This window comes from Leiobunum rupestre, chromosome 10 (genome assembly GCF_980474605.1).
Source record: "Leiobunum rupestre chromosome 10, qqLeiRupe1.1.hap1, whole genome shotgun sequence".
NCBI lineage: Eukaryota > Metazoa > Arthropoda > Arachnida > Opiliones > Sclerosomatidae > Leiobunum > Leiobunum rupestre.
Window position 1 is genome coordinate 24,621,817 of NC_143393.1, and position 26,784 is coordinate 24,648,600.

General features: G+C 36.8%; 1 protein-coding gene across 5 annotated transcripts in view; it reads left to right on the forward strand.

The window, feature by feature from the left end:
• The window catches only part of LOC149925149 (oxysterol-binding protein-related protein 3-like), a 42,490-nt gene that overhangs the window by 9,152 nt on the left and 6,554 nt on the right, over positions 1-26,784 (forward strand). For 3 of the 5 annotated variants that reach the window (XM_090159670.1, XM_090159671.1, XM_090159672.1), the window contains exons 2-7: positions 99-429; positions 22,111-22,470; positions 22,532-22,585; positions 22,646-22,892; positions 24,852-24,992; positions 25,064-25,158. In XM_090159670.1, the coding sequence (XP_090015796.1) occupies positions 394-429; positions 22,111-22,470; positions 22,532-22,585; positions 22,646-22,892; positions 24,852-24,992; positions 25,064-25,158 (933 nt within the window). In that variant the 5' untranslated portion in view covers positions 99-393. The remainder of the gene's footprint in view (positions 1-98; positions 430-22,110; positions 22,471-22,531; positions 22,586-22,645; positions 22,893-24,851; positions 24,993-25,063; positions 25,159-26,784) is intronic. The other 2 variants (XM_090159669.1, XM_090159673.1) reach the window with 2 other exon arrangements.

Sequence of the window (26,784 nt, forward strand, 5' to 3'; positions counted from 1 at the left end):
TTCTTAAATAGAGACGTGATATTTAGTTTTCGTGGAGCGACTTGAATCGATTTTTGTCTAACACGCATGTTATTGTTTTGTCTCTTTTCTTTCGCCAGCAATTATATTTTGGTAAAATTTTGTACCGGTTTAAACGTCGGGGCATGTTGAGAGCACGGCCAAAATGAGCCAATTGCATGATGAGCTGGTCATCGACGGACACTCTTCGCACGCAGCGGGCCAGCCAGCACCTTCTACGTCCTCTTCCGTGGCAGCGGTCAGTTCCTGCAGACCCCAGCCTGGACCTTTCGACCACTTTTCCTAACAACTTCTTTATTTTAAGAACACCCGCACTAATATCGCTAAAATACGTTTCGGAAATAGATATAAAATAAAAAATAAACCTAAATAAATATGGAGGAATTGGATGCAAGGCACAATTCGGATTCGGTAAGTTTTGTTGAACATTTATTTTCGTTTTGTTTAGTCGGTAGTCTGATAGATGGCGGGACGGGTAGGTGTTTTCCCAATATCCTCGCGACGGAAGTTTTCGGCATTTTAACCAAAAAAAACATGAATTTTTGATGTGGCTAAAGCGAACTGAATTAATACAACGGACCTTTATTAATAAAAGATCGTTTTAATGTACGAATTTAAGCGGTTTTTTATACGCGTACGTCTAACGGTATCCTATATCAGAGTTGCCGCAGTTCAGGGAAAATAAAAATGAATTTGAAAGTAGGCCTACAAAGTCAGGGCATTTTAGGATTTTGAGAAAATCAGGGAATGTAATAGAAGCGAAGAGAAGCACATTGTGAAAAAAAACTAAATGAAAATAGACTTAAAACGGTTTTAAAATTCACAATATATTTATTTATAAAATCCATGGAATTGAAATTATAACACTTTTAAAAATAAAAAGCTGAAATAAAAATATTAAAATCTGATAAAAATAAAATATGAAGTTCCAAAATGAAAAATTTTGTCCTTAAAAAAGGTCGGGATTTTTTTTTTCAATTCTGATCGGAAATTGATTCAATAGAAATTCTTTCAACAGTAAAAATAACGCTAACTTTGGCAAACTCGGAGGATTGGTAGACCTTCATGTAACTTGAAAAATCCTAAAGGGAATTTATTCAATGGGCAACCGTTTTGCCATGGCAACGAAAAATGTCTTAGACAACAAAAAATGGAAACTTTCCCATTGAAAATAACATGGGATTCTAACCGATTCCTAGGGCCCCCCATGCGAACAAATTTCAAAATTTGAAAAATGCCCAAAATAGACAAAATAGAAAACAAATTACGAAAAAAATCAAAATTGATCAACGTTTGATGAATTTGAACAAAATGGGTGAGAATTAACCAAATTGGCTAAAATTGGAAAAATGTGAGTGAAAATTTAGAATAGTACAAACATTGAAAAAAAATTAGAAATTGTTTGAAATAAATTATAAAAATTTGATCAAAACGATTATAATTGATTGAAATCGATTATTTGTGAAATATCGGAATAATATATAGATAAATTGTTCAAATTGATCAAAAGTTGATCAATTTTGATTTTTTTCATCACTTTTTTGCTATTTTGTCTATTTTTGGCATTTTTAAATTTTGAAACTTGTTCACATGGGGGCAGTGTTCCTAAAATGTCACTTTTTTCGAATATAGGCCAAGTCACTGGTAAATAGTGACAAATAATGGCAAATTTGACAAATAATGGCATGTAGTGAAAAATAATGGCATTTAATGACAAATAGGGGAAAAAAATATTTTTTTACTCTTAGAACACTTTATTTGCTAGAACCTTTAGCAATGAACAAAATAAAAGGTTTAATTTTTTTATGTTTCAATCATCTCATTAATCATCTGCCAAACATTTTATATATTTATGCGAAAAATATACAAAATAGCCCAATTATTGGCAACCCCGCATACTATAATTACAAAAATAGCCTAAAAATATTTTTATGGTATTCATATGAAAAATTTATTAGTATTTTTACTTTTTCTATTATTTGCCAGTATATGTCAATTTGTCACTAAAAATCATTATTTGCCATGACACTTTTTGCCACAATTTGCCACAATAAATGTATTTATTTACCACCCCAGAACACTGCATGGGGGGGGGGGGGCCTAGGGATCGGTTAGAATCCCATGTTATTTTCAATGGGGAAATTTCAATTTTTTGTTACCATAGCAAAATGGTTGCCCATTGAATAAATTCCCTATAGGATTTTTCAAGTTACATGAAGGTCTACCAATCCCTCGCGTTTGAACAAAATCGGTGGGTTACACTTCGGGATGTCTCCTTGTATTTCCTTTTCAATTCGGATCGGAAATTGAAACTCTTTCAACAGTAAAAATAACGCTAACTTTGGCAACTTAATGATCTATAGCATCAAATATTCAAATTTACTTTTGAGTAGAAACCAATAATGTATTAGGGTGAACAGAGAATACGTGACCGCAACTATAGCATTCCGTAAGATATTCTCCGCCTACCCGGAGATCTGGGCTGCCACAGAATCTGGAATTCCTAGAAAAGTCAGGGAATTTGAAAATGGTTCGAATAAAGTCAGGGAATTTGAAAATTGTTCGAATAAAGTCAGGGAATTTGAAAATGGTTCGAATAAAGTCAGGGAATTTGAAAATGGTTAGAAAAAGTCTGGAAATTGGAAATGGTTAGAAAAAAGTCAGATAATTTGAAAATGGTTCGAAAAAAATCAGGGAATTTGAAAACTGTTCGAAAAATGTTAGGGCATTTGACAATGGTTTGAAAAAGGCTCTAAAAAACCACGCAAAAAGATGTTGTAAAATAATATTAAATATGTTTCAAGATTTTTTATTGTGCAAAAATGACCTGGGAAAATTTGGAATAAAACGTTCAGGGAAAATCGGGATTAAAATGTTCAGGGAAAATCGGGATTAAAATGTTCAGGGAAAATCGGGATTAAAATGTTCAGGGAAAATCGGGATTAAAATGTACAGGGAAAATCGGGATTAAAATGTACAGGGAAAATCGGGATTAAAATGTTCAGGGAAAATTGGGATAAAATGTTCAGGGAAAATCGGGATTAAAATGGTCAGGGAAAATCGGGATTAAAATGTTCAGGGAAAATCGGGATTAAAAGGTTCAGGGAAAATCGGGATTAAAAGGTTCAGGGAAAATTGGGATTAAAATGACCTGGGAAAATTGGGATTAAAATGACCTGGGAAAATCGGGATTAAAATGTTTAGGAAAATTTAGAAAAATAGTCAGGGAAATTAATTCCGAAAATTTCTTACGACCCCTTGCTTGGTCTAAATCAGGAGACCATGCAAACCGAGGCCCGTGCTAACAAAAATAGCGATTCGTAAAGTTGTAAATTCCAACGGCGTTCGAGATGAAAAACATCCCCTGATTTCCCGCTTAAAAAGAAACTATTAAAATAAAAAGCATCCTGTTTTTGGACACAGCTTTATCTGTCGGGATGGCGGCTAATGATCTCCTCGCGACTCCCGAATGATCGCTCGCTCCATTTCACTTTGTACGACACTTAACTTCCCGTTATATTCCAAAGAAATGAAGGAAATGAGATCATTTTGTACACTGTCTGGACTCGTTGATTCGAAAAGTTAAACCTTTCCTCGAATCTGTCAAAAACCCACGAAGAATTTTCACATTTTAAGTTTTTGTGTCTGTTTCCATAACGCTTTTTTCCGTACTAGAAACGTCCATTTTTCCGCCACATTTGAGGAATTTTGGGGAATAATAATAATAATAATCAGCTAGGTTAATATCCAAGGCGTCACTCTAGGCCCAAGACATCTAGCGACTTTTAATGCCTTTTAATCAGGCTTACAACGCGTAGGAGGGTGGTGGCAACTAGGAGCATCAAACACAAGGAGAACGCAGCTAGCCTTTAAACACGCTAACGAAGGGTTGTGTACGAATTTCATTGGACGAGCGTCCCGAGCCTTTACGCTGAACGTTTTACGGGCGGGGGAAAGACAATTTCCGAATTTTCCCCTTCCAACGGCAGCAGGCGCTAAAGCGTCTAGCCAATGAAAAATGTACGCGAGAAAATCCACGACTTTTGACGGGTTGCGTTCTCCTTGTGTGGGGTGTTGTGTTTGTTGCTCCTAGGTGGCAAGCTCTTCAAGCCACGCGAGCCAACAGCTCCCTACACTCACCATTACCGTTAACCTCTACAAGTTTTTATGGAAAGGGGAAACCGAAGAATTCAAGGGAAAATCCCTTTAACCAGTGGAGGTGAGAACTTTCAAACTATACGTGGAAGGAGTCTTTCTGTGTCTTCACCCAGAGGCACAAGCTGGGATCGAACCCGGCTCCTCTTGTTATGAGGCGAAAGCGCTAACTCCGTGGGAATACCGCGGTAATGGGTGGGACTGATTACTTATTTTGGGGTAGGGAATGGATGGAAAAGGAAATTTATTTGTTCCAGATGGGTGGGAATCCTATATTCGGTTGGGCAATGGGTAGAAATGGTAATTTTAAATTCGTGAATGGGTGGGAATTAGATAAGATATCTTATTTTCGGTTTGGGAATGGACGGAAATGTTAATTTTGAGTTCGATAATGAACGGGAATTAGATATCTGGTTTTCGGTTAGGAAATGAATTGAAAACGTAATTTAGAGTTCGGGAATGGGCGGGAATTAGATATCATATTTTCGGTTTGGATATGAATTGAAAACGTAATTTTGAATTCGGGAATGGGCGGGAATTAGATATCATATTTTCGGTTTGGATATGAATTGAAAACGTAATTTTGAATTCGGGAATGGGCGGGAATTAGATATCATATTTTCGGTTTGGATATGAATTGAAAACGTAATTTTGAATTCGGGAATGGGCGGGAATTAGATATCATATTTTCGGTTTGGATATGAATTGAAAACGTAATTTTGAATTCGGGAATGGGCGGGAATTAGATATCATATTTTCGGTTTGGATATGAATTGAAAACGTAATTTTGAATTCGGGAATGGGCGGGAATTAGATATCATATTTTCGGTTTGGATATGAATTGAAAACGTAATTTTGAATTCGGGAATGGGCGGGAATTAGATATCATATTTTCGGTTTGGATATGAATTGAAAACGTAATTTTGAATTCGGGAATGGGCGGGAATTAGATATCATATTTTCGGTTTGGATATGAATTGAAAACGTAATTTAGAGTTCGGGAATGAACGGGAGTTAGATATCATATTTTCGGTTTGGATATGAATTGAAAACGTAATTTTGAATTCGGGAATGGGCGGGAATTAGATATCATATTTTCGGTTTGGATATGAATTGAAAACGTAATTTTGAATTCGGGAATGGGCGGGAGTTAGATATCATATTTTCGGTTTGGATATGAATTGAAAACGTAATTTTGAATTCGGGAATGGGCGGGAATTAGATATCATATTTTCGGTTTGGATATGAATTGAAAACGTAATTTAGAGTTCGGGAATGAACGGGAGTTAGATATCATATTTTCGGTTTGGATATGAATTGAAAACGTAATTTTGAATTCGGGAATGGGCGGGAATTAGATATCATATTTTCGGTTTGGATATGAATTGAAAACGTAATTTTGAATTCGGGAATGGGCGGGAATTAGATATCATATTTTCGGTTTGGATATGAATTGAAAACGTAATTTTGAATTCGGGAATGGGCGGGAATTAGATATCATATTTTCGGTTTGGATATGAATTGAAAACGTAATTTTGAATTCGGGAATGGGCGGGAATTAGATATCATATTTTCGGTTTGGATATGAATTGAAAACGTAATTTTGAATTCGGGAATGGGCGGGAATTAGATATCATATTTTCGGTTTGGATATGAATTGAAAACGTAATTTTGAATTCGGGAATGGGCGGGAATTAGATATCATATTTTCGGTTTGGATATGAATTGAAAACGTTATTTTGAATTCGGGAATGGGCAAGAATTAGATATCATATTTTCGGTTTGGATATGAATTGAAAACGTAATTTGGAATTCGGGAATGGGCGGGAATTAGATTAACGGGTGGGAATTAGATTAGTTAAGATTATAGTTGATTTGGGTTAACGCTTTTTTATGAGCCAAAATAAGATAAAAAAACCGTAAGTTATTTGAATAAATGTTTTTATTTATTCAAATAATTTACGTTTTTTTTATGTATTTATTTATTTATAATTTTTTCCCGAATTTTAAACTAACATATAAATCGTCTTCCGCGTGTTAATCAAAGACTTACAATTGGACAGAAAACGCTTCATTTATCTCTATGTAAATTTAGGGGATAAATTTTCCTTAAATGTTTGGCGCTACTGTATAGGGAAATTTTAAAAATTGAAAGGGTCTTCCATAAAGATTGCTTTGCGAGTTATATTTCCTTTAAGCAAAAAATGCTCCATAGAAAAAACGAAAATCGCTTAAATCGAGTTACCTGATTTTGGAAGTAAGGTATAGCGAAATCCCAACAACTCTAACAGTCTTAGCAGGGTTGTAGAGAGATGGTTCGATCACTTAGCAATTTTACCATAGGAGAGTTTGGCTAAAGAAAAAGTGGCAAATAGATGGCGCGCCCGACACTGTGTAGCCCCTTCAGATACTTATGGGCGTTACCCCCAATGCATAGAAGTACCGAGGTGCAGCCTAATTTATAGGAGAAAGCGGGAAATTTAAATTTTACAAACTAACTGGGATCGCTTTAATTTCTGTTTCGTTTTTACACGTGTGAATTTTAAGGAAATTTATTTTTTTAATATTTATAATTAGCGAACATTAAATTTCAGTTTCTCAGATATTTAGTTGAACTGAAATACAAATTTTGTACTAGAATTAATTAGCTTAGGTTTGCTTAGATTGTTCGCAATTTCAAAAATTAAATTGTTAATGACAATTAACTAATTTAGAGATCATAAAGAACCGAGATCGATCGACACGAAAACTTGGTAGTGTTCCCTTTCCGTAGGTACTCCTGTGTAATGAGGTAAAGCCCACAAAATATCTGTAGGGGAAACTTAGCGTCACTAGCGCCATCCGTGGTAGAAAAATATTTCACCAAATAAAAAATCTAAGTGATCGAACAACCCTGGTCTTAGGTAACATCAAGGAGCTAACTGTTAGCAGGGCCCGCAGAGGTCCTATAATTCCTATTTAATCCTATATTTTCAAAAATGTCCTATAACATCCTATATTTTTAACAAAATCCCTCAAAACTCCTATAAAATCCTATAATTTTGATATTTTGCCAATTTCAAATCCAGCCACTCAGTTAAATTGCTAGATTTAGCTATAGGATAAATTCCTATACCAAGTCATTCTAGTCTATACTTTGGTTATTGTTAACATGGTTAGCTACTGGTATATTTTCGTGATAAAATGGTTAAATAGTTTCAATTTTTAAGTGAAAATCAAAGACTTATTTATCTAAATATAGATTTTGTTTTGAAATTCATTAAGTTAGTTAATTAAATAGCATATATAGTCCTATAAAATCCTATAATTTTGTAAAAATAGTCCTATGTAGTCCTATATTTTTAGAAAAATAATCCTATTTTTCCTATAAAAAAATTGAAGATTTGAGTGGGGGCCCTGTGTTAGTGAGTGAGTGGGATAGTCATTCTCTTGAAGTATAAATGAAGGGCATTCTTAGTAATATCGATTTCTAGTATAGAAACTAATATAATGCTTTTATGACGTTGTTTTACGTAAGAATAATGGTTTTATTGAAATGGATTAAGTTCAAACGGCAAAAAAATGACTTCATTTTTTCATTTTGCATGTCAGCTGCTGACTAGACAAAAATTAGAATGTTAAATAAAAAATATTAAGAAAAATTCTTTTGACTTTCCTTCTTTTCGAGGTTGGAGAATTTAAAAGTTTCGGAACACCGTTACCTTGGAAACGTTCCAACGGACACTCTTTTTAGGCTTGCGCTTCGTACGTGGCGCCCGAATTATACTCTGATAAAATAAAAAGTTCTTAAATTCCGTTTTGCTTGACACCATTGCCAGATGTAGAGCATCCCTTGGATATCTGTGAACTGACTCCCAGGGTATAGATGGAGAGTATATAGGTGGGTTTGTCGCTTCGTCGCCGTCTTTTCTAGGACTATAGGGTGTTATTTTAGAATTAAATGAATGTTAAATTGAGGATTAAATGAATGTTAAATTGAGGATTAAATGAATATTAAATTGAGGATTAAATGAATATTAAATTGAGGATTAAATGAATATTAAATTGAGGATTAAATGAATATTAAATTGAGGATTAAATGAATATTAAATTGAGGATTAAATGAATATTAAATTGAGGATTAAATGAATATTAAATTGAGGATTAAATGAATATTAAATTGAGGATTAAATGGATATTAAATTGAGGATTAAATTTATATTAAATTGAGGATTAAATTTATATTAAATTGAGGATTAAATGAATATTAAATTGAGGATTAAATGAATATTAAATTGAGGATTAAATTAATATTAAATTGAGGATTAAATTAATATTAAATTTAGGATTAAATTAATATTAAATTGAGGATTAAATTTATATTAAATTTATATTAAATTGGGGATCAAATTTATATTAAATTGATGATTAAATTTATATTAAATTTTGGATCAAATTTATATTAAATTGAGGATTAAATTTAGATTAAATTTTGGATCAAATTTATATTAAATTGAGGATTAAATTTAGATTACATTGAAATTAAGAATTAAGTTAATATGTCATTGAAATTAAGAATTAAGTTCATATTTCATTGAAATTAAGAATTAAGTTCATATTTCATTGAAATTAAGAATTAAGTTCATATTTCATTGAAATTAAGAATTAAGTTCATATTTCATTGAAATTAAGAATTAAGTTCATATTTCATTGAAATTAAGAATTAAGTTCATATTTCATTGAAATTAAGAATTAAGTTCATATTTCATTGAAATTAAGAATTAAGTTCATATTTCATTGAAATTAAGAATTAATTCTTAATTTCAATGAAATATGAACTTAATTCTTAATTTCAATGAAATATGAACTTAATTCTTAATTTCAATGACATATTAACTTAATTCTTAATTTCAATGAAATATGAACTTAAGTTAATATGTCATTGAAATTAAGAATTAAGTTCATATTTCATTGAAATTAAGAATTAAGTTCATATTTCATTGAAATTAAGAATTAAGTTAATATGTCATTGAAATTAAGAATTAAGTTCATATTTCATTGAAATTAAGAATTAAGTTCATATTTCATTGAAATTAAGAATTAAGTTCATATTTCATTGAAATTAAGAATTAAGTTCATATTTCATTGAAATTAAGAATTAAGTTCATATTTCATTGAAATTAAGAATTAAGTTCATATTTCATTGAAATTAAGAATTAAGTTCATATTTCATTGAAATTAAGAATTAAGTTCATATTTCATTGAAATTAAGAATTAAGTTCATATTTCATTGAAATTAAGAATTAAGTTCATATTTCATTGAAATTAAGAATTAAGTTCATATTTCATTGAAATTAAGAATTAAGTTCATATTTCATTGAAATTAAGAATTAAATTAATAGTATATCAAAGATTTTTCCCGAATGTAGAAGTCGAAATAAGCGCCGGACTACATTTCTTCTATCGTCAACTTGTTTTCCTCTTTTACCCTGTCCCAAAATTTCATTCCAGGAAATTTCGTCGCGTCGCAGATGCCATGGGAATATTCGTTTCTATTCTCCGCGTCCTACATGTCGCTGGCTTCTCTCCGCGCCCAAAATGCATATATTGCGTTAGTTATATTTCTTCTTGTTTTGCAATAACGTCCGTCATCCTAGCTTGGGACATAAATGGGAAAATATTATTTCCTAGACGCGATTTTTTTCTATATTATTTTCTTTTATGTCGTTTTACCCTGTTTATAAGTATAGATGGAATTGTCTCCAGAAATCGTATATCGGATTATTATATGAAAGTTTTGTCTCTATATTTTTATCTTTACAAAGAGAAAGTCACTTGGGATCCGGGTATATTGGTCAAGATTCCTTTGTACGTTGACTTTACTCCGTCACTGCCGTAACTAATAATGTTAACTTGGTTCATAGATCGGTATAAGCGAGGGGTCCCACGTTCAGAAAAATCCGAAATCCATGAAAATCCGGAAATTGGTTTTTTTAAATTGAGGATTTTTATCCAACTTTTAAAATCTCTAAATTCGCAAGATAAAAATCGAGTAAATTCCTAATTTGACAAAATCCGAGATGAAAAATACAAAACCGTGTATTTTTACAGTTGGAGACTTTGTAAAAATATAATTGTAATTTTAAAAATACAGTTGCAGACTTTGTAAAAATATAATTGTAATTTTAAAAATACAGTTGCAGACTTTGTAAAAATAAAATTGTAATTTTAAAAATACAGTTGGAAACTGTGTAAAAATACAATTGTAATTTTAAAAATCCGTTTGAATTTTTTAAAAATATGGTTGAAATTTTTAAAAATACTTTTGTTTTTATTAAAAACCCGGTTGAAAACTTTTAAAAATCCGGTTGGAAACTTTTAAAAACCCGGTTGTAAACTTTTAAAAACCCGGTTGTAAACTTTTAAAAACCCGGTTGTAAACTTTTAAAAACCCGGTTGTAAACTTTTAAAAACCCGGTTGTAAATTTTTAAAAACCCGCTTGGAAACTTTTAAAAATCCGGTTGGAAACTTCTATAAATCCGGTTGGAAACTTCTAAAAATCCGGTTGGAAGCTTCTATAAATCCGGTTGGAAACTTCTAAAAATCCGGTTGGAAGCTTCTATAAATCCGGTTGGAAACTTGTAAAAACCCGGTTGGAAACTTTTAAAAACCCAGTTGCAGACTTTGTAAAAATACAATTGGAGACTTTGTAAAAATACAATTGGAGACTTTGTAAAAATACAATTGTAATTTTAAAAATCCGTTTGAATTTTTTAAAAATATGGTTGAAATGTTTAAAAATATGGTTTAAATGTTTAAAAATATGGTTTAAATGTTTAAAAATATGGTTTAAATGTTTAAAAATATGGTTTAAATGTTTAAAAATACGGGTGAAATGTTTCAAAATCCCATAGATTTCATCTGAATGTCGGACCCCTCGCGTCTAAGAGTTTGGCCGTAAAGAGATCCAACTCTCACGTTCCGGGTATTTTTCCGAAATCCTTCCTTCTCCAACCTTTCTTTAAGCCTTGGCGGCGAAAAACGGGAATGCGTCACGATTGCGTCGTAATAAGCGGCTATTTGTGTCACACGTGATTGGAGCTTTTTCGATTAGCGGCAAAGCCATCGACGCCAGCCAGAAAAATCGAAGGAGACTTTATATACGAGGTGTTGTTTTTGCTTCGCTTCAGCGGGACCATCTGTGGAGAAGCGTCTAAAAGTAAAAGCAATCTAGACGTACCTAAGTAGCCGCTTCCCCGTAACGTATGGAGGTTATCGACAATTCGCGTTGTTCATGGCCTTTAGGTATAGCGGACGCCATCTAAACTTTAGTTTTGGCGTCCGAATTTCGGAATATAATACTGCGTACCTGGAACAGAAATTTGTATTCCCCCATCACGGACTCGATGTTTTAGCTTCGGCAACGCTAGAGCTATACAATTTCGGACATACGAGCGTAGCGCCATCGTTAAAATAGGCGGAATTTTTTGTCTCTATAAATTTGGCCTACTTTTCATTCTATTCACAAGGATTTTTTGTACAACTTGAAACGCGAATATTCTACCTGGATTCTACGAAACTAATTTCGGAGATGTTTATTTAATTTGAAGACAAAATAAATAAATCTTTAACACGTTTTTAAAACCGGCACGCATTTCTAACCAAGTCCCAACGAACACGCGGAAGAAATTTTGACTACGGTGTCCGCTAGGTGTCTCTAGTATCTTATGTCCGAATTCCCCACATTGCCAGGCCTATAAATCCCATATTTCCCCTCCTAGGAAAAATGGCAAATGATGATTAGTGCAATCTGCTATCACGATGTACCAAAAGTAAAAGAACCGAAGTTATTAGAATTGACCGAAAAACTGGGAGGCGTTTTCCTTATGGAAATCTAGTTAAAACGAAGCTGATGTACAGTCCCATCTACTCCCACGATAAATTGCACTTTAGAATTGTGGGTACTATATTCCCCGTGTAAACGAAACGCTGTATATAATTCTGTAATTTGCGTGCGTGCTCTAAACAAAACGTGAAAAATCGTGAGCGCGCGTTTTGAAATGATGTAAAGACAGGCACCATTTCAATATCACGTGTTATTTTATCCATTGAAATGTAACTTAAGCCTAACAATGGGTAACATCAGACTGTAAGGTGCTTAGCGGTTTTCTCCGAGAGACGGTAGGTGGCGATAGTAAAACTTTGGCTCGATAGTCACTTACAAGGAGACATCCCGAAGTGTAACCCACCGATTTTGTTCAAACTCGGTGGATTGGTAGACCTTCATGTATCATGAAAAATCCTAAAGGGATTTTATTCAATGGGTAACGGTTTTGCCATGGCAACGAAAAATGTTTTTGACAACAAATGGAAATTTTCCCATTGAAAATAACATGCGATTCTGTGAAAAATTTTAACAATTTCAAAATTTCGAAAATGCCAAAAAAAGAAAAAAGAAATAAAAATTGACAATAAAAACATCAAAATTGATCAATTTGAGTTCAAAATCCCATGTTATTTTCAATGGGAAAATTTTATATTTTGTATTATCAAAAACATTTTTCGTTGCCATGGCAAAACGGTTGCCCATTGAATAAATTCCCTTTAGGATTTTTCATGATACATGAACGTCTACCAATCCCCCGAGTTTGAACCAAATCGGTGGGTTACACTTCGGGATGTCTCCTTGTTAGCGCGTGAAATTTTAAAGGGTGATTTAAACTATGGTTCCATAAGGAAAACGTCTGCAACATGGCCAATAAAGAGGTCTGATAACTTGGGTTAATTTACTTATGAATGTACGGAATGGGATGCTCTTTAAACTGCTGCGTCATAACTTACAACACTATTTTAAATAGAGTATATAATAATATATACTCTTGGTGTTATCAACCATTTTTATCAAACTTTGAACGTAATGTTTGAATACTTAAATTAGACGAAATTTTGATTGGTTAGAACACGTACGCTTGTCTGATGAAGTTTCGAGTGCAATTTTATTTCTGGGTCAAACTGTCGTTTAGGATTTTGAGCACGAAACGGCGCTCTCTGGCGGCGGCTTTTGTCGGAATTAGAATCGAATATAATTGATGTTGGTGGCTCGTGTCTGTTAACCCGGCCGCGTCGCGTATATAGATCCAAAGTGGATTTTCTGTCCGCTTAAGTATTGATTACAAAAACCCCTCCTCGACAACTCCCTTCATATAGTCATTACGTAATTCAATCCCCCAATTAACTAATTGGGGAAAAGCCATCTGCACCCGGCCTCTGCGATCCCCGTTTTTAGGAGACGCATTAATTGTCTCTACCAATCGTTGTTATTGGAATTTATTAGGTGGGTCGGCTTTCGAGAGAGTATCAGAGGAGAATTACTTTTCAAATTTGTTCCGTACGCAATTGCAAATATTTCCCTGCTTACCAAATTACTAAGAACCACGCTTCAATAAAACTCATTCAGTGATTCGCTAGAAAGTATTAATACAAACAAAAGTAACAAATTAATAACAATAAGTTTGACAATTAACGATATTTATAACCAAACCAGGGCCCCCAGAGGTCCTATAATTCCTATAAAATCCTATATTTTCAAAAATGTCCTATAACATCCTATATTTTTAGCAAAATCCCCCAAAGGTCCTATAAAATCCAATAATTTTGATATTTTGCCCATTTCAAATCCCGCCACTCACAAGGAGAGTACCCGAGGTGTTTATTGCCGATTTTGTTCAAAGTCGGGCGTAATGTAGACCTATATGAGATATGAAATTTCCCAAAAGGAGACGTTGCACTACCCATTCGTTTTGCTATAGCAACCGAAAATTTTTTGATCACTTAAAACAATAAAATCTCCATTTAAAAAAGCATGGGATTTTCTCGGTTTCACGAAAATTTTGAAAATTTTTGAAAATCACGAGATGTGCAATTTGGACCACATTTAGGTAAATTTCATCAAGTTTGGGTAAATTGAAACATTTTTAGGGTAAATTTGTAACAAATTTTGGGTAAAATAAGGGTAAAATCTTATTTTGGTTGTAAGTGGTCAAAAACATTTTCGGTTGCCATGGCAAATCGAATGGGTAGTGCAACGTCTCCTTTTGGGAAATTTCATATCTCATATAGGTCCACATTACGGCCGACTTTGAACTAAATCGGCAATAAACACCTCGGGTACTCTCCGTGTCAGTTAAATTGCTAGATTTAGCTTTGAGACAAATTCCTATACCGAGTCATTCTAGTCTATACTTTTGTTATTGTTAACATGTATAGCTTCTAGTATATTTTTGTGATAAAATGGTTAAAAAGTTTAAATTTTTTAAGTGAAAATCGAAGATTTATTTCTCTAAATATAGATTTTGTAAAGCATAAAGTAAATTAAATAGCGTATATAGTCCTATAAAATCCTATAATTTTGTAAAAGTAGACCTATAAAGGTCTATATTTTTTGAAATATAATCCTATTTTTCTTATAAAAAAGTTGAAGATTTGAGTGGGGGCCCTGCCAAACTGATTTTCACGCGGGCTTCGAAACAAAGCCAAAGCCCCTCGCGACTCCAGAACGTGCTCTCCGATATTAGGCTTACTTTTTTATCAAAAAGTAGTCATCCAAAACGGTAAGTCGCGAGTCCAAGTCACAGCTTTAAGAGAGTATCAGTGCCGAAAAAAGGTTCGGTTAGAAAATTGGCATTAAAGCAATAGGAAGTGTCATACTTATCGTTATGTACTTATAATACCAAAGATAATTTAAACTCGTACCCTAGATTCGAATACTGAGAGCTTTCCCATTGACGGTTTTGTTACGAAGCGTTTACCCTTTTCCGGCACGTGACCTCAGAAAAATCGGGCTCCATCGGTTGCGGCACGGCCAACTTCGATCACGCGCTGCCGCGCTGTATAGCGTGGCAGCGCGTGATCAAAGTTGTCCGTGGTTGCGGTAAGGCGCAAACCACGGAGCGAATTTTTTCTGAGTTCCGGCGGGAAGTGGGTAAACGCTATCGGCAACGCGCGAGAGAGTGATTTCGAATCTAGGGTACGAGTTTAAATTATCTTTGATAATACATAGTAACTGGACTTGCAAGCCACTCTTCATATTAGGCCTAACCGAGATTTTTTGCGTCGAGGGGGAAATTGTTTTAGGCCTAACTGAGATTTTTTGCGTCGAGGAGAAAATTGTCTTAGGCCTAACCGAGATTTTTTGCGTCGAGGGGGAAATTGTTTTAGGCCTAACCGAGATTTTTTCGCGTCGAGGAGAAAATTGTCTTAGGCCTAACCGAGATTTTTTGCGTGGAGAAAAAAATGGTCTTAGGCCTAACCAAAGATAATATAAACCTCGTACCCTAGATTCGAAATGAAAGCCTCGTGCGTATTCAATAGCGTTTACACACTTTCTGTCGATACCATGGACCAATAATCTTAGGGGTTTAGTCGGAGCTTAGGCGAGAAAGTTAGGCTAAGCAGCTTAGTTCATTAAATTTCAAAAATAAAAGGTCTAAAGCTTACCTTAATATATTTTGTAAAATTGTCTGCTTATAGAAACAGATGGCGCCAACACTATTGGATAAAGTTGAAACTTAAGCCTAATTCTCCTACTCAAATAAAACGTTTCCCGCGAATACCAAATTTGTTTGGATCTCTATTTATTCTACCTCATTGTTACAAAACCATCAAATTGAAAGCTCTCAGAATTCGAATCTAGGGTATGAGGTTTATATTATCTTTGGCCTAACCGAAATGTTTTTGCGTAGAGGAGGAAATTATTGTCTTAGGCATGACCGAGATTTTTTTGCGTCGAGCAAAAATATGTCTTATAGCAAAAGTGACATAATTACCAAAAGTGTGACAATCCCTGTACTTTCGTATGCTAAAGGTTTAATGAATGCTCGACTCGAGATCGACCACATAAAAGATTATTTAATGTCGCCTTTCTGGGTCTTTTTTAGTCTATGGTATTATATCGTAAGTAGATGGCGATAGCATCTTCACAGAACGACGAAAAATCAAAAATACACTAACCAGTGCTACTTAGTTCCTCCGTTCCTCACTCACTACGAGGCGTTATTTGTTGGTTTTAAAGGGGAACGGCCAAGCTTTTACAAATATGGCCTTATTTCCGTATCAAAAGATTAACAAGACGTTCAATATACTAACACGTACCTTTTTTTGTCTTGAAAAATAGCTTTTGGCCCAAAAAGTTGAAACGAAAAATAACGCCAGGTGTATGGGTTTGAATTTTCGCCGCCATCTTAGGGGCTGCCGCCAGCGCCCCTAACCCCGTAGGAGCGATTTGCGAACTATCCTAACTTTTAAAATCGCGCAATTTAGGCTTAGATCTCTTATAACTGGAACGCGCCGCGCGTGCAAAACAATTTTTTACGTCTTCAGCAGCGCGCCCTTGTACGTTGTTTTTCTGTCTCACCGACTTCTCACCAGGTGTCGCGGCGGACGCGCGGTCTTCGATTTCCCGAAATTTCTTTATTTTATTAAAAATTAACCACTCAATATTTTTTGATGCGGTTTTCGCCATAAATTTTAGTTTTCAATGGGCTATAGGGCTATCTAACTGGTTAAAGCTTGACCGTTCCCCTTTAACTTCCTTCCCTCCCCAAGGCATACTTTCCCTTCTCCCCTCCCGATTTGTATTTCGCTCGTAACATTCATTCAGAAATAGGTCTGATTAACACACTTTTGGTAATTATGTCACTTTTGCTTATCTTCTAATTTCGCGTCTCTTGCTGCCTACGGAGATTTGGCGTCGAGGAGTAAATTGTCTTAGGCCTAACCGAGTTTATTTGCGTCAACGTTCAGCATAGCGCCGTTTTTGCATTTAGAAAAATTAAAATTAAGGAAAAAATGGCGTTTATAAAGTTAATGACAAACTTAGATGACTTAGTTTGGCTTGAGAATGGATTATAGTGGGCATTTTGACTAGCCAGACGAATCTGATAATCAACCAACCATTAAAAAGAGGGTATTTTATTGCAGCGCCTATGAACAATAGAGTATTTACGTTGGAATTTGACAAAATGGGGCTACACCAAAATAAATTTAAGAAAGTAGCAAACACTCAATGTCAGAAATCAATTTGCATATCTTGGAACTTAATATGACAGACAGATAAGATTGTAAAAAGGCTACAGCTATATTTTTATCGTACATTTAAAAATAAAACAAGCGACTAATGGGTAACGCCATTAGAGGAAGATTTTTAAAAACCCGTAATCTTACCAGATGGCGTCTACAGTCTGAAACGTTGAAATATCAAGTTATCTCTATACCGCGATAAAAATATTAATATTTTCTTGTTTATTTTTTTTTTACGAATTTTTCTTGAGTTGAACTTTTGTTTATAGATTTAAAAATAAAACATCGCTTATAATCCTGTTAGAAATGTTTTTCCAAGTAAAATTGTCGAGTATTTACTTCTTCCTCACCAAAATTTTTAAATTGGCGCCATCTGGTATAAATAAAAGTATTGAAATCGAGTCTCTAATGGCAAAATGTTGTTTCTCTGTAAGCAATTTGTGAATCTATTTCAATCCCTGTAACGAATCAAACGTGACAAATTAGTCCATAAGTCTATAATTGTTTCCATAAGTGTGCCAGATATCAGTAACCATACCCGCCATTAATAAAAACGTTGCTCGAAATATTAGCTTCCCTGTAAGCAATTTCTTAACCTCCTTACTAAAAGCATTTAGTGTGCCTCTGTATAACATTTCCATAGAAAAAAATTCCATGAGACCTTGTTTCACACGGAAACCAAAAATGCAAAAATTCTTATAATCGTTGCGCTATTGAAAAAGGTCACCATGGAAACAAAATAGCGTGATCACGAGGCACGAGCTAAACTACAGATTGTTAAAGCATGGCCCAGGAGTCTAAGGGGACTAACTGTTCCCGATATTTGGACACGGTAGGCGTGGTCTAAATCGGAAGGCTTACTGAGGTACACCAGCCGCTTTGAAGCGCCTCAAGAATTCTGTTCAACTATCACTACGATAGGCCTAGTCGGGGCTTAGGTGATAGTACGTGTGAGAAAGTTAGGTTAGGCTTAGGTCATTAATTTTTTTTAAGTTTACGGATAAAAAAATCCTCAGCCCACTTGTTATTTTTACTTAACACAATTGTTAATTACCATTACTTAAACTTTTAAAAAATCAATTTAAAAAATAAAAGGTCTAAAATTTACTAAGCCTAATCATTTAATCGACAACAGCGGCGCCATTTTATCAAAATTGAACGTTCCAGCTTCTCTACGAAACAACATCGGAAATCGACTTCAGCGACGCCAAGTTTGTCCACATTGAACTAAAATTAACCGTGATTTTCCTATTCTCAGTATTAACGCCTGAATAGTGAGTCCCTTTTGATTCTTGGTCCATGGTTGAAGTTAGAAACGTGCGAGGAATTATAAGCGTTTTCAAAACCCGCGTCACTAACTTCCGTTTCCGATCAGTAAAGTCATAAGTAACATAAGTGTGACACTTACTATTCTTCACACGGAAAGGTTTTACTGAAAGCTAATCACAAGACAGACTGCATTACGGGCTTCGTCGCCTTTTGCGTCCGCTTGCTAACGCGTCACGCGTAGCCTTTGACAACGCCCGCTAGGGGGAGATTGCTAAATCCTGTAAAACGTGGACATCACAGAAAAATATGGCCAATAAATCATCACAAATTATTCACATTTCTGGTTTCCAAATCCTTCAGGGTTGGCATTTTCTTGAATTTTTTATTTCGTTAGTTTTAGTTTTGTAAATATTTGGACTTTGTCTTGTATAATTGATTGATACTTTGATAATTACAAAAACTAAAAATTACATTTATTAATATTTGGTTTCTTTTGTCTTGGAATATATCATAAATAACACCATAAGTGTATATCAATGTTACGTAAGTGTGACACTTCCTATTCTTCACATGCAAAAGTTTTACTGAGAGCTATTCACAAGACAAACTGCATTACGGGCTTAGTCGCCGTTTTGCTTCTGCTCGCTATCGTGTCACACGTAGCATTTGACAGCGCCTCGCTAGAGGGAGTTTTTCTTCTTGTGATGACGTCACTCAGTTACGAGCTCTCAGTAAAATTTTCCCCAAAGTGACAAACTTATGGATAATTTTATAGACTTATGGTAAAGCTGATGACGCGTTTTTCGTCACGGGGTTGGGAGTTACGTAATTTACGTCCTATCCCGTAGAAAATGCTTTTATGACATACTTATGAGTAATTCGCCGTTTTCAATAATTGGTGGTTTCTTTTCGCCTGTTCTCGTACTAAAAGTGTACTCTTTTTTTACCCTAAAACGTTTTATTCGCCTGTTCCGCAGATGAAAATTACTCCGCCCCATAAACTATTCGCTTGTTCCGGAGTATTAGATCTACTATTTTTACTCCTTCTGAAAAGGAGGTGTAAAGGAGTAAACCGGATTTTGTCGTCTGCTAGCCAGAATTTATCTGCTAAAAAGGCCACAGGCAGCCATTTTGGAAAAACGTTTTTACTCCGACTCTAACTATTCGCCACCACAGAATCGGAGTAAAATGACGTCATAGCGTTACTCTTCTTACTCTACTCAGAAATTCGGAAACAAGCGAAAAGAAACCACCTTATGTAAAGCTATTTTAAAATACAAGTACAGCCAACTTCAATAGTTTCGGTACGCGCTCTTATTTTATCGCAATTGGCCAAGATGGTACTTTTTCGCGAAACTAATTTTGAGAACGCGTTGCCTCTTTAAGTAATAAACCAATAGATGGCGGTAATGTTATTGAAACTGGCAAATTATTTTGAATTTACACTTCTATTCATCGGTCGCTATGGAAACCTTTCTGATAAATATTTCACACGAAATATATTTTTCAAAGCCGATGTGGCCAAAATTTGTCGGCTTCCTAATCCGATTTTTTCTCTCACTCCCCTAAGTTCAATTCCCTTTGGAAACTAGCACGTGGTTCCCAAGCAAAGGAGATCAACCGCGAAGAGAAAGGGTACAGGTTTAATTTCAGCTAAAAACCTTTGAAAAGAGGTTGGCCCGCCGTCTCGCTAGAATTCTTGGCTCCAAGTTTATTTAGGCTCCGTTAACTTTTATCTCAAATCATCCCCGCTTTTTGAGTCTTTATATAATTTTGAAACTCTTGCCAAGTTTATCACCATTCTTCGAAAACCCGCCGTAACTAACCGGTTAATTAAACGAGATACGCTGCTCCTAAATGTCAACTCTTCCCTGAACGCCGAAGCGCCGCTGTCGGAACACTTCTACAGGGGCTAGTAGATGATTAATAGACCAAATATACAGTCGACTTTGCCAAAACCCATGTTACTATATTAGTTTTTATAATATAATTCACTCAGGGTTGTTAATTTTATTAATTTTTTAAGATTTTATGCCTGTTTTTCTTGACAAATTGATAAATAATTCGACTGCAAAGATAACGTCAACTATATAGTTTAAATTAATCTTTATTAAATTAAAAAATTAAGGATTTATGCCTGTTTTTCTCGACAAATTGATAAATAATTCGACTGCAAAGATAACGTAAACTATAAAGTTTAACTAAATCTTTATTAAATAAAAACAATTAGGGTGTTATGCCTGTTTTCTTTACAAATTGATAAATAATTCGACTGCAACGATAACGTAATCTATAGTTTAAATTAATCTTTATTATATTGAATTATTAATTAATAATGAAATTTAATTGCATTTTCTCTTAATTGAAATTTCTAAAGAACCTACTTTCATAAATACATTGAAGCGTAATACTTGATTTAGACAACCCCTGTATTCACTTCGAAACAATGTTTTAATTTGAGTTTCATGTATCCATTTTTTTCGGGGCTTAAATATAGGGACCTAGACCCGTTTGAAGATATCAGAGAGGGGATCTAAAGGTGATAAAACTAAGCGAAAGTCCCCGGGGAAACATTAATTTGGCAGGCGTTTTGGCGAAAGCCTTTTTGTTACTTACCCTATGCTCGTTATTTGTCTTCGGATAAGGTTTCGCAATGTGGAGAACAGAGGCCTAAAGAGTTACTCAACCGAGGTTTTCTGGTGGGTTTAAAATTAAACTGACGCGAGTTGGCTCCCAAATACGACTATTTTAATGAAACATTTGACGTCAAACCGCCCTCCGATAAGTATAACATTTTTTGTTATTAAATTTGATACAAGTTGGGCTTTTCGCGTAGTTATTAAACGCTATTTTATTAGGGTCTCTACATCCTTTTTCATTAGAGATTATCAAATATGTATGTAAGTATGTCTACTCATTCCGTTGGGGCCTAAAAGCTATTAATAATTCCGAAGAAAGCGAAACGCTTGGGAAAATTATAAGTCGCTCGGCGCGGATTACATTACGGGGGTGTTCTTTTAATCAACTTAAAATGCCGGGGCCCTACAAACCTACATAGTCGCGTTCACGATCAACTAACTAACAGCGGCCCAGTTTATTTGGCATTTCTTAACGTTCGTCCGAAGTGGTTGATACGCTAAAATGACGTGCATTTTTCCAGGCTGCAAAATACACAAGATGCCGTTTAAAGTTAAAATGGTAAACTGGTTCGTTTCTATCTGCCGATGTTTTAAACGATTCGAGTCAAACATCGTCCCGTGATTTAATTCGAGTACCTCGTATATTGATTTTGACGAGCCGTGAATGCGAAAGACGGGAGTGGGGGTAGCAGTTTGGAAATCCGTTTGGGTGTAAAGCGCGGGTTTGATCAATACGTTTGAAAGTTTTGTAAAGGTTATTTTTCAACGTGTTAAACCTTTACTACGTCACGACACGAATGTCCCATTGAATTTACCCGCCGTCTGCCGCGCCTAACAGAAGCTATTTGCAATATGTCAAGCGAAAGGTCTGCTGTTCAATGAAGGATTTATTTCGGTTTGGTATTGACGGGCGGTTCGCGCATTTTGGTAATTTTTGTGATTTTGAAGTTTCATTCGCGTGTCTCTCTTCAGGATGCGAGTGTGGGTACGAATTTGTCTCAGGAATCATACCGTCCGGAGGGTCGGCCAGCTCACAAACGTTCCGCGCTCAGTCTGGCCTTGTCGCGCACCAACGGGCCGGCGACCACAGTAGCCCTGATGGGGGGCAATGGCCCCCTAGTCGTGCCCACTTCGGCGGCCGGTGCCGGCGACCTTAAAGCCGAATCGGAGAAGTCCGCCACTAGCCGCCCCAACAAGTCCAAACAGCACCGTGGCAGCGAATGGGAGATCTTGGAAGGACTCAGGGATGGACAGAGGTGCGAGGTCAAACCGGAAAAGTTGGAGGGCTACTTATTGAAACGGCGGAAATGGCCGCTGAAAGGATGGCATAAGGTAACACCCTTAAAACGCTCTTGCGCCTGGATTCGCTTTTAAATCTTCGTTTTCTTCGTAGAGATATTTCTGTCTGGATAAAGGAATTTTGAATTACGCAAAATCTTCCACCGAGGTAACCTTTCATTTCAGTACCCTCTAAATGTGACTATAATTTCCTAAATGTATTCCAAAGATGGCCCGAGGGAAATTGCACGGTACGGTCGATGTGGGATTGTCGGTTATATCCACCAAAAGCAAAGGTCGACGAATCGACATTGACACGGAGGAGTTCATTTACCACCTCAAGGTCAAGAACACGGCTCAGTTCCAGCAATGGGTCTCTCAGTTTCACCACCACCGCCTCTACAGACAGCACGAAATATCTTTTGGCACTCGCGAAGCTCCGAAAATCACCACCCCCGTCGATGACATTGTTACTGGTTAGTGCTTCTTTCTATTCAGTCCACCATAAGTAATATAAGAAATATAAGTATGACAATTCCTATTGTGTTATAATTGCTGAGTAGTATGTCGCTTTTGGCCGTATAATAATAACCAGCTAGGCTAATACCCAAGACAGCACCTTAAGCATAAGTCATCAAGCGACTTTTAAGGCCATTAGTTCAGGTGGCCGGGTTACAATGCGTAGGAGGGTGGTGGTAAGCCCTTAATGCCACGCGAGCCAACAGCTCCCTACACTCACTAATAATAATAATTATTATAGTCAGCTAGGCTAACCACCCAAGGCGACAAGTTTTTATGGGATGGGGAAACCGACAAAATCGGTGGAAAACCCCTTTAACCTGTGGGGAGAGAACTTGCAAACTCAACGCAGAAGGAGTGGTTCCGAGTTTTCACCCAGTGCCACAAGCTGGGACCGAAATCGGCTCCTCTTGCTGCGAGGCGAAATTCCTAACCCACTCCGCTACCCCACCAGGGGGATCTATACTAAACTAAACCTTGATCAGTTTGGCAGTGGCGTAGCTGAGAACTCAGAGGCCCCCCCGCAAAAATCTCTATGAGGCCCCCCTTTTTAATTTTTTATGGTTAGCGAGGCCTTGAGGCCTCCCCTGAAGCTCGAGGCCTCCCCTGAAGCTCGAGGCCCCCCTGAAGCTCGAGGCCCCCCCTGAAGCTCGAGGCCCCCCCTGAAGCTCGAGGCCCCCCCTGAAGCTCGAGGCCCCCCCTGAAGCTCGAGGCCCCCCCCTGAAGCTCGAGGCCCCCCCTGAAGCTCGAGGCCTCCCCTGAAGCTCGAGGCCTCCCCTGAAGCTCGAGGCCTCCCCTGAAGCTCGAGGCCTCCCCTGAAGCTCGAGGCCTCCCCTGAAGCTCGAGGCCTCCCCTGAAGCTCGAGGCCTCCCCTGAAGCTCGAGGCCTCCCCTGAAGCTCGAGGCCTCCCCTGAAGCTCGAGGCCTCCCCTGAAGCTCGAGGCCTCCCCTGAAGCTCGAGGCCTCCCCTGAAGCTCGAGGCCTCCCCTGAAGCTCGAGGCCTCCCCTGAAGCTCGAGGCCTCCCCTGAAGCTCGAGGCCTCCCCTGAAGCTCGAGGCCTCTCCTGAAGCTCGAGGCCTCTCTTGAAGCTCGAGGCCTCTCCTGAAGCTCGAGGCCTCTCCTGAAGCTCGAGGCCCCCCACGCACCGCGGGCCCTGCGGACCATCAGCTACGCCACTGCAGTTTGGTGATAATGGCTGCGTTCAACAACTATCAACGAAATATCTGAAAAATTATTTTCGTTGAGACCGTTGCTAACGTGACGTAGGATCTTGTTGAACGCTTTTTACGCTTGTAAATTTGGTAAAATATCGTCTGTTGCGGCATCTGCAGCTAGCTTCACTCCCTGCTGCGACGTCACGTGACCGTTGAGCAACCGAAAAAACCTGTCATAGAGATAGAAAAGAAATAGAGGCACTATTGTATCTGGCGAAGTTGACCGCGAATGCCGACCCCCTTTTCGCCAATGTAGGAAGCCATGAGATGGGCAGATTACGTGGCGCCATCGACGTGCGGTGAAATGAAATACATTATGCCTTTTGGAAAATCAACTGTCATTTGATGTAAACAAAGGAAGGATAGATGGCGTTGCAAATTCTGCCCATCTCAGCTTTCATACATGCGTGGGGGGATGAATTTTCTCGGTCAAAAACAGATGTGCCTTAACGCGGTCATCTTCCCTCTATTTCTTTTCTATCTCTATGGTCATAATTATAGTGTTGTCGTCTGAAACCCTACTACGTCACCATTGTAATTTGCATAAAAAACGGTAACTGTCATGGCGGCCACTATTAACGCTACAAGTTTTCAAAATCGTATCAGACGACAACACTATATTGTTATTATGTCTGTTATGATTGCATCTTATTTTGGATATTTATTTGGGAAATCGAGTAATAATAGCGAGGTAACTGCTTAGGTTATTTGTTATCGGACGTGGCGGGGCGTAGTTCCGCTTCTCGAGACGCCTCCCGTTTAGTTCGAAGCCCTATCAACAACCAACAGAACCGAGTCGCCGCGTGGATCCTCGACTCGACGGCTCTGGACCAAGGAAACCGCGGTAAGCTGCCTACATTCGCCGATGCATCCCAACCATCGTTATTCTCTGTCAAATATTCGTTCTCTCCCCAGATTTAGCCGCGCTGCAGGAGAAGCTCTTTCAAATGAGTTCTTTACTTCAACAATTGGAGACGCTATCGAGCGCGTACACCGCTTCGCATTTAGAAGTATGTTCGTGCCAAGAATGCATTCTGATACCAAGAATATTGGTCTACTTTGTAACGAAAGTTCGGCTGCTTTAGATTTTTCTTGAGGCACTTTCACACTTACGATCGCCATCTATTCGTAGCTTGCACGTGGGTGTGGCCTATTTTCGTTGCCATTGTAACGAGTTTTGGTCGGCCAGCCATGACGTTAGAACGCCTATGGTGGTCACGTTATTATTTTCTGGAAGTCACGTGGTGTTTGCCTCGTGATTTGTGGCGTAGGAAAATGTCATTTTACTTCAATTCAAGCTGAATACTTATCGCCTGCTCTGTCATTTCGGAGCAGGGTAAGAAGAGTAACCTTATGACGTCATTCTACTCCAATTCAAGCTGAATACTTATCGCCTGCTCTGGGATTTCGGAGCAGGGTAAGAAGAGTAACCCTATGACGTCAATAAAATCCTATCTGTAGTAGCGAGTAGTTCGAGTCGGGATAAAAACGTTTTCCCAAAATGGTTGCCTATGGCCATTTTGCCAGATAGATTCTGGGAGTGAAGTGCACTACAGCGGCCTCATCGAATTTTATATTAATTTTGGTTGCGCCTGATAGACCTTGTCACGTAGATGACGAGGGTATTTTTTATTTTGGCCGCAAATGATTATTTAATTGTTTAACTTAATTTTTTTAATTTTAAAAATTTCTCATTTTCATTGAATTTTATATTAATTTTGGTTGCGCCTGATAGACCTTGTCACGTAGATGCCGAGGGTATTTTTTATTTTGGCCGCAAATGATTATTTAATTTTGTAATGTAATTTTAAATTTCTAATTTATGGGCATTTTCACGTGTTTCGTTGTACCTATTTCCGTCGTGTGTTCGCCGACACCACAGTTTCGGTTTCCTAATGAATTCCACTAGATATTCCCTTTTTTTATAAAATCTATTACAGTTTTTGTTCATTTTCTAGGTGTTTGCTATTTTTGGGCCACTTTTTTTCTGGTTGAGATTAAAAGTATATACTTGATGCGTAATAAGGCTTGGTACTGTCCTCTAGGTCGCGTTATAGATGGCCCATCGCTTTTTTAGTATGGGGTTGGGGAGGCGCTGCGCTCCCCCAGAGCTTGAGCGAAGTGAGTGCGCGGCGCCGTCAGGCGCTAATACGGGGAGTTACTAAACTCCTAAAATGACGCCTTTTTTAAAAGTTAAGTTGATTAAATAATTATCATTTGCGGCCACAAAAAAATACAAAAACACAGTAACTCCCTAAAATTACTAAATTTTTAAAATTAAGTTAATTAAATTGTCATTTGCGGCCCAAAAAAATAGTTTCGTAATCTACGCGTCTAGTGCTACATTCTCCGCCACAAAAAAATACAAAAACACGGTAATTCCCTAAAATTACTACTTTTTTAAAATTAAGTTAATTAAAAAAAAATCATTTGGGGCCCAAAAAAATAGTTGCGTAATCTACGCGTCAAGTGCTACATTCTCCACCAAAAAAAAATACAAAAACACGGTAATTCCCTAAAATTACAAAATTTTTAAAATTAAGTTAATTAATTTAATTATCATTTGCGGCCCAAAAAAAATAGTTTCGTAATCTACGCGTCAAGTGCTACATTCTCCACCAAAAAAAAACGAAATT